This window comes from Hyla sarda, chromosome 2, assembly GCF_029499605.1.
Source record: "Hyla sarda isolate aHylSar1 chromosome 2, aHylSar1.hap1, whole genome shotgun sequence".
Lineage (NCBI taxonomy): Eukaryota > Metazoa > Chordata > Amphibia > Anura > Hylidae > Hyla > Hyla sarda.
Genome location: NC_079190.1, coordinates 220,354,490 through 220,363,021, shown reverse-complemented (window position 1 = coordinate 220,363,021; position 8,532 = coordinate 220,354,490). Strand labels below are relative to the sequence as shown.

The 8,532-nt window shown below is 42.1% G+C and overlaps 1 protein-coding gene across 5 annotated transcripts in view; it reads right to left on the bottom strand.

The window, feature by feature from the left end:
* Positions 1-5,825: 5,825 nt before the first annotated feature.
* EIF4H (eukaryotic translation initiation factor 4H) overlaps positions 5,826-8,532 on the bottom strand; it is a 65,085-nt gene continuing 62,378 nt past the window's right edge. For all 5 annotated transcript variants that reach the window (XM_056556413.1, XM_056556414.1, XM_056556415.1 and 2 more), the window contains one exon: positions 5,826-7,488. In XM_056556413.1, the coding sequence (XP_056412388.1) occupies positions 7,346-7,488 (143 nt within the window). In that variant the 3' untranslated portion in view covers positions 5,826-7,345. The remainder of the gene's footprint in view (positions 7,489-8,532) is intronic.

The following is an 8,532-nucleotide window of genomic DNA, read 5'->3' as shown; positions in this document are numbered from 1 at the left end:
CCCAGGGAGACTGGAACCTGTGGAGGCCCTATACAAAAGTTACCTTTCTAACCACTACCTAGAGGAAAACATGCAGGGACAGCGGTCTGTAGCAGGATAGTCCATTACAGTTCAATCAGGGGGGCTTACCGAAGGGGCCGCATCCACCCAGTGAAGAGCTTCAGTTGGATAAGTGAGAAACTTTGTAGAGGCCCCATCCACCACTCTCAGGCGAGCAAGATACAGTATTGAGTAACGGTAACCCTTAGCATGCAGCTTCGCCCGGACCTCCGTAAACTGCACCCTATGCTTGCAAAGTTCCCCAGAGAAATCAGAATAAAAGGACACCCTGCTTCCATCACAGATGACCTCTCCCTTGATCTGCGCGGAGAATAGCATCCCTGTCCCTGAAGTAAAGAAGTTTGGCCAGGAAAGGACGTGGAGGGTCATCAGGAGGAGGGGGCCAAGCCGGAACTCGATGGGTCCGCTCAACGGAGAAATAAGGAAAGAACATATCCACAGGAAGAATCTCCTTCAGCCAGCTTTCAAGGAACAGCACAGGATCATTCCACCTTTTCAGGGAGGCCCACCAAGCTTACATTATTGCGCCTCAAGCAGTTCTCCATGTCATCCATCCAACTGAGGACTCCCGTGTCCTGACGCTGTAGAGAATCAACCCGCTCTGGTAGGGGGTGTAAGGTGTCTTCCACCGCAGAGACCCTGCGCTCCACTTCTTCAGTGCGCTCACATATCTTTTAGGTCTCATGTCACATGATAAATTCCTTCCGCAGCTCATCCACTTTAGTCACCATAACTGATTGACAGGAGCTAAAGGCCGCCAAGAGCTCCAAGAACCAATGGTCCATAGCTGTAGCATCATAGACTGGCCTTACTGGAGACTGCGGCTGCTGGGGAGTCGGAGACCTTTCAAACAGTGAGGCGGATCAGGAGAATCACCTCTAGGACGGTCCTGAGATCTGGAGAACTGGCTCAGTGCTTTTGCCGCCTGCACAGGAACTTTAGCACCAGGTTCTCGCTGAGAAGGGCCACCGGAGTGGGAGGACATGTCATTAGAGGAAGCCTCCTCATCAGAAGTCGGCAGAGAGCCCTCAGCATACACTTTGGATTTCTTATTCTTGTTACAAGGGCCACCCATGATCAACAGGGCCTCACAAAGAGCAGGTAGAAAGTCACCAGAAACCCAGTCCAAGTTATGCAGCTGATGAAGCACTCCGGGCAGGAGCAGGGATCACAATGTATAGCAAACTGCCAAGGCTGACCATAAAGCACCACAAGTCCCAGCAAGACAGCAACAAGTCACTATGGTACTCACAGTCCCAATGAAGTGTGCAGTATCCGGCAGTGGAGAGTTCCACTACTCAGGTAGAGACCCAGCAACAGCAGGCACACCAGTATGGAACATGAGGTCTAACATTGTCTAGCATATGGTCTCACAAGGGGTCTGAGGATCTCATATTGGTACCTAATGACAGTCAAGCTACCTCTGGCAAGCACATGGAGGGCTGTGCTGCCCCCCAAAGAAATGCCACCCCACACCATTTCTGACCGCCCGCCAAACCGGTCATGCTGGAGGATGTTGCAGGCAGCAGAACGTCACAGACTCTGTCACATGTGCTCAATGTGAACCTGCTTTCATCTGTGAAGAGCACAGGGCCAGTGGCGAATTTGCCAATATTGGTGTTCTCTGGCAAACGCCAAACGTCCTGCACGGTGTTGGGCTTTAAGCACAACCCCACCAGTGGACGTTGGGCCCTCATAAAGTCTGTTTCTGACCGTTTGAGTGGGCACATGCACATTTGTGGCCTGCTAGAGGTCATCCTCCTTGCACAAAGGCAGAGGTAGCGGTCCTGCTGCTGGGTTGTTGCCCTCCTACAGCCTCCTCCACGACTCCTGATGTACTGGCCTGTCTCCTGGTAGTGCCTCCATGCTCTGGATACTATGCTGACAGACACAGCAAACCTTCTTCCTATATATCCCTAACAAATAGCATTTATACTTTGCTCACTTGCTTTGTTTTCTGGTCTTGTGGAGGGGGCGTGTTCATCTATCTCCCTCACTGTGGATGACTCATCTGCTCTGAGTCTGGCAGACTGCAAATCACTGCACAGTAGTTTTTATGCATACATTTTCTATCTGTTCCTAGTGAAGCTGGAAGCTAATTAACATAGCTGTCACTGTGTGTGTCATTCAGCTTTCACAGACTCCTGAATGTCTGATCAACTTCTTTGTCATTCAGGAGTCAGAGAAAGCTTTGGCTGTTTAAGCATGCTGGGAGTTGTAGTTTAACAACAGCTGGAGCTGCAATGTTTGCAAAGCACTGTGTTAGAGCAGTGTTGCCTCTAGCTATTGCACTCCCAGCATACCCCCACATCCTTTTGTCTGTAGTTTTGCATGAGCTGGAGGCACACAGCTGGAGACTACACAGCTCTAAAACTAGATTTACAAAGATTGTACCCCCAGATGTTGTAAAACTACAACTCCCATCATGGGAGTTGTAGTATAGGAACAGCTGAAGGCTGTAGTGGTGCAATGGTGATGTCCTATACTGGATACCAACACACTTTACGGCTGGTATCCAGTATGCTGCACAATACAGAGTAGTCTGTCTTTAGATGACCCCTAGTGGCGGCCATTTTAATTTTAGATTTTTTTTAGTAAAATTTACATTTTTTAAAATGTATATTTAAAAAAAGTCATTTTATCAGTAGTACTACAAAATATAAACAGTTTTTCATAATGACAGTGCCTCTTTAAGCCCTCATACAGACCCGTACACGGAAAAATTTGGAACTTATAGGTGGTCAAAATAGGGCAATTTTAAACATACTTTTGTGGGGAAAAAAGTTTTTTTTAAGCAGTACAATTATAGAAAAGTATGTAAATAATATGCGTTCGCTCACTTTCTCTGTTCTAAGATGGCCAGTGCAGTGGCCTTCTAACTGATATGTTAGAATTATGGGAATATACGTAAACATGGGTATCATTTTAATAGTATTGACCCACAGAATAAAGAAGTCATTTTTGCTGTTAAGTGTACAGCATGAAAGCAAAATCCTCCAATTAAATTTGCTAAATTTCAGTTTTTTCAATTTCCCCACACAAATAATTTTTTGGGTTTGCCTTACATTTTATGGTAAAGTGAGTAATGACATTACAAAGTACAAATTTGTCACGCAAAAGTGTGCGTGGATGAAAATATAACAAATTAGGGCTCTTAGGCGAGGCGGAAAAAAAACAAACCCAATAATAAAATTGGTCCTTAAAGGAATACTCAAGAAAACTAAACTCATAGCCTATCCTTTCCCTCTCACCAACCTATGTATTTATCTAAATATCATTCATTAGCTATAACACATTCATCCAGCCAACTACGGTGTTGACAAGAGGGTGGGAGCTAGGTCAGTGAGGGGTTTACACAGACAAGCACCACATGATTCCTGGCTTCACAGCCTCCCTCCCCTCTCTGTGTGCCATGAGAGAGACTGAGTGAAGATTGCTGTAGATCTTATCACTTACTGCTGCCATTCAAAGCATAACATGATTTATTGCTGGAGGAAGGATGAAAACGCCTGTACAGTGTGAACATTCACACAAATAGTGAAAGCAATTGGCTGGAAGCCATTACAAAGAGATGCACTGACTTCTGGGAGTTGTAGTCGGTGCTGCAAACAAGGAAAACAGTATTTAGGAGACAACAGAGGCTACAGGAGCTGCCAAAACCACATGGATAACTACATGTACAGGTATTGTAGTGGCTTTGGGGCATTTTTATTAACTTCCCCGGAGTACCCCTTTAAAAAGGTTAAACATCAAATGGAGAATAACCTCTGGCTTTGTAAGCCCCAGAGATAGATTTGGGTCCATCTAGAAATAGCTTGTGAATATCTTGTTCCCGCTTGCTTTTTGGATTAGCAGAAAATGAAGGGATTACAAGGTCTTTAAATATATGGAATGAAGACACTGTTCAGTAGGAAGTTAGGGTCTAGCATAAAAATATGATTATTGTATAAAACATATTTTATTGTTTCTAGATGGACCAAGCCTGTATTTCACAAAGTCTGCAGGCAGATGTTATTGCCACCAGAAACCTTAACCTCAGATTCCATTTCTATTAAAGGGGTACTCCAGTGAAACTTTTTTGTTAAATTAACTGGTGCCAAAAAAGTTAAAACAAACTTGTAAATTACTTCTATTTAAAAACCTTAATCCTTCCTGTACTTATCAGCTACTGTATACTACAGAGGAAGTTCTTTTCTTTTTGAATTTCTTTTCTGTCTGACCACAGTGCTCCTTGTCATCACCTCTGACCATGTCAGGAACTGTCCAGAGCAGGAGCAAATCCCCATAGGGACTGTCCAGAGCAGGATAGTTTTGCTGACATGAACAGAGGTGTCAGTAGAGAGCACCGTGGACAGAAAAGAGATTCAAAAAGAAAAGAACTTCCTCTAGAGCATACAGCAACTGATAAGTACTGGAAGGATTAGGATTTTTGTATAGAAGTCATTTGCAAATCTGTAACTTTCTGGCACCAGTCGATTAAAAAATAAATTTATATATATATTATATATATATATATATATATATTTTATATATATATATATATATATATATATATATATATATATATATATATATATATATTTATTTTTTTTTTTTTTTTTTTTTTTATCGACTGGTGCCAGAAAGTTACAGATTTGCAAATTACTTCTATACAAAAATCCTAATCCTTCCAGTACTTATCAGTTGCTGTATGCTCTAGAGGAAGTTCTTTTCACAAAAAAATACTTTAGCTCACCTTCCTACGTTCCCCCAGCTCCCTTCTTCTTAGGCTCAAAACATCACACTGCAGTCAGCGAATCATCGGCCGCAGCAATGTCCCGCCTCAGCTGGGGGTAGGCTGAGCACACTGTCAGTAAGGAGCCGGCACAAGCTCTTTACATGACAGTGCGCTCAGCCTATCAACAGCCGAGTCGGGACATTGCTGCAGCTCATGATATGCTGACCGCAGTGTGGCGTTCTGAGGATAAGAAGCAGGGACCAGAGCAGCGCCGGAGGAGCGGGACGCAAATACCAAAGCTACTACAGGTATGGTCATTGTTAAGGGGGCTGAATTTTCTTGCTGAAAAACAAAATACTACCCTTCTTGCATTTCTTTCAGGACCAAACTTATCTTACCTTTACCCCCCTATATTTGTCTAAAGAGATGAAAAAAAAAAAAAAAAATGTGTTCCTACGCTAGGATTTTTCTTCGGGATTTTTTTTTTTTTTTAACAAGCAAATGCTCTCTCTAAAATTTGTAGCCTGACAGGCACAGGAAAACCACTGCTGAAGGAAGGGTGAAGTTTATAACCTCTGCACACCTGAGATCTTCTGACAGGGAAAGGAAAAAACAGTCATGGAGATGACAAGGAAAAGTTATAGTATCCTATGATCGATATATATCTCTCTCCCCCTCTCTCTCCTCATCTCTCTTTCTCCCTCCATATCTCTCTCTCTCTGCATCTCTCCATCTATATTAGTGAAGTAAAACTGCAAACAGTCTATTCGGCAGAATATATATATATATATATATATATATATATATATATATATATATATATATTTATTATATACACAAACCTGCCGAATAGACTGTTTGCAGACAACAGTGTGTTTTGTTTGGGTTTTTTACTTCACTGAGTTTTTTTTGGTTCTACATGTTTTTAACTTGGAATAAAAGATTTTAGATTTTATGGGAGCTGGAGCGCTATCTTCTTTGATCTACTTTTACTTACGCATGACAAAGCACAAACAAGGAATTGAACAAACCACAAATGACAAACTACTTCATTACGTTTTCTTTTATTTAAAAGATCTTCCACAAAATACCATGTCCATATATTTACTTTCTGTCGTGAAGCGGAACATGTTGAGTGTTTGGAATTCCCACTGTAAAGTCAAATGTATAGAGCAGCTATGAAGCTGTTTGTTCTGTCATTAAGCTTCCACAAACTGCAGATGTAAATAAATCTAGAATTAATTTGAGGGTATGGTGTTTCTTCTTGTATATTACCACACAAAGCATGTCGTATTTTAGGTGCTAGTGTTAGACAAATGGTTCTTAATGCAGAGAATGTATGTAGAGAAAAGAGTGAAAGGAATTAATCTGCTGAGACACTGGAGGTAAAAATATCTGCTCTCCTTTACTTTTACTATAATACTGGTATAAGATCCTTCTGCCATAACTATCTGTACCAGCGAAGGAAAATGGATATTAACAAAACTAAATCCTATGCTTTATGCCACCTCTCAAATATTAATGTCCTTATTTATACTTTTTGATATTGGTACTGCCCAGTCAGAGCCAGCACAAATATCAAAAAAAGGGGGGAAAAAATAAAAACCACTACGAATGCATATCAGCACTATTAATGCTCTGTTTGCAGAAATCGTATAATTAAGGCTCAAATTTTCAGTTGAAAAGCTTTAAAAGCAGAGAAACCAAAAAATAGACTTTTATTGTGTGTATGCTAAAAAAGGCAATGTAAAAAAAACTTTACTAAGAAAATTCTACTTAGCACATCCATTTTCTTGAATTTGTCTCTATATTGTACATCAATTGCACAGTACAGCAAGAAAGTCTAATCAGTCGTGATGCACATTATTAAGCAAACTAGACATGTGATAGGATAAGACATATATATACGCCAAGGTAAACAAAAATTTAACAAGGTATTTCAGATAAATCTTCGCCATGTGGAGAAGTATATAGAGTGTTCTGTACAAATACAGGGAGGCGTTTGTAAAACAGGCTTAAAGCCAAAAAACCTAGTCAAGTTTACAGGTTAGCAATTGACTGTCACTTTAATCCGTGGCACAAAACACATATGCCAGGTACTACCATCTTAGAGTCTTGGCAATACAGAACAAAACATGCAGGTAAGAGGTGAGGCAAAGCACTAAACTCAAGGGCAACTAAGTGTTAACACAACATTAACACAATCCCCCTTAAACTAAAAAGAACAATGTATTGCAAAAATGAAAAAAAAAAAAAAAAAATTGCAATTCTTCTCCCATGTCCAAAATAAACTCCGTTTTTGGAAGAGGCTTTCCCTGCAGGGCATCACTCTGCAGATAGCAAGAAGGATAGTGGTGGAAACAGCACAATGCAGGTACAAGATACAGAAAAGCGGAGAACGTACTAAAAACCACTTGTTAACAGCTGACATGCATTCACAAGCTCAGTGTTCAGTTTGAGACAGGAGGGAGATGAGGAGTGAATGTCAGGAGGCAGGAAGGATAACTGCAGGGATGATGTTCCATAGTGATCAGATTACTCTCTCCTCTATCCCTCCCAATGTTCAGCTCATTCCTTCGCCTTTGTTTCGCCAGCTTCCTCTCGGGGTTTGGCTCCACCAAAGATAGCGGAGTGAGGATTGGCTACTTGATTGAGCGGGGTCGCAACTGTCCTGGGTTTAAGTTGCAGTCGTGGTCTCTGTGCCCTTTCCTCTGTAATTAATAAAAAGGCCAATTAAAACCCACAAAGCAGGTATACCAATATTTCTGTGAGTTAATGCAGTCTGAGCAATGATTGTTATAGGGAGAAGATGTGTGCCTACTATTTTCTTTTATTTACCCCATTGGTTTTCATTAACACACTACCACTGGGTCTCTAACTCAAATTATCTGGGGACCACTGGAGGTAGAGGCTGGGTGAGGCTTGGCCACATGCGCCCCTCACATAGAAAGCCCCCATCATTCCCCCAGATAAATATGACCCCCATCAGGTAGGGCTCCCCAGTAGGTACACAGGCCCCCATATAGATATGCCCCCCCCCATATCAGGTAGGGCACCCCAGTAGGTATAGAGGCCCCAGATAGATATGATCCCCATCACTGATGGGGTAATATCTACCTGGGGGTCTGTCTACCTACTAAGGAGCCCTACCTGATGATCAGGTAGTGGTTCTCAATAGGTGTACAGGCCCCAGATAGATATTACCCCCGGCAGGTAGGGCTCCTATTTAAACAATTATGCCCCCCTAAGAAGATAGGTTAGCCCCTGGTAATAAGCAGGTCCTCCCTTATTAGGCAATTAGGTAAGTTAAGTTTCACAGCTACAGTACTTACATCTCTCTGCTGCAGCCTAAAACAAGCCTTCTTTGAGGGATGCACATGTTAGGTGACGTCATCACATGCGCCATGCAAGACATCAGTGTCCCGGTGTCCGCACTGCAGTTGCGATGACGTCACCAATCGCGCACATCGCCCCAGGAAGGCTCGTTATAGGCTGCAGAAGGGAGATATAGGTACAGTAGCAGTGTGTGCCGCAAAATTTTGCTGCAAATGGCCCACGGTCCAGGAGTTTGAGACCCCTGCACTACCATAACTTATAATTAGCATTTTAGAAAGCCAATGTACTCTAAATAAGGAAAATGGCTAGGTAACAAAATCAGGGCCGAAAAAAATAAATAAAATAAACTAAGTGGGAACAGGTGATTCTTAATCTGTACTGCTTGTTGAAAGGTGTATAAACAAATAAAAAATACATAC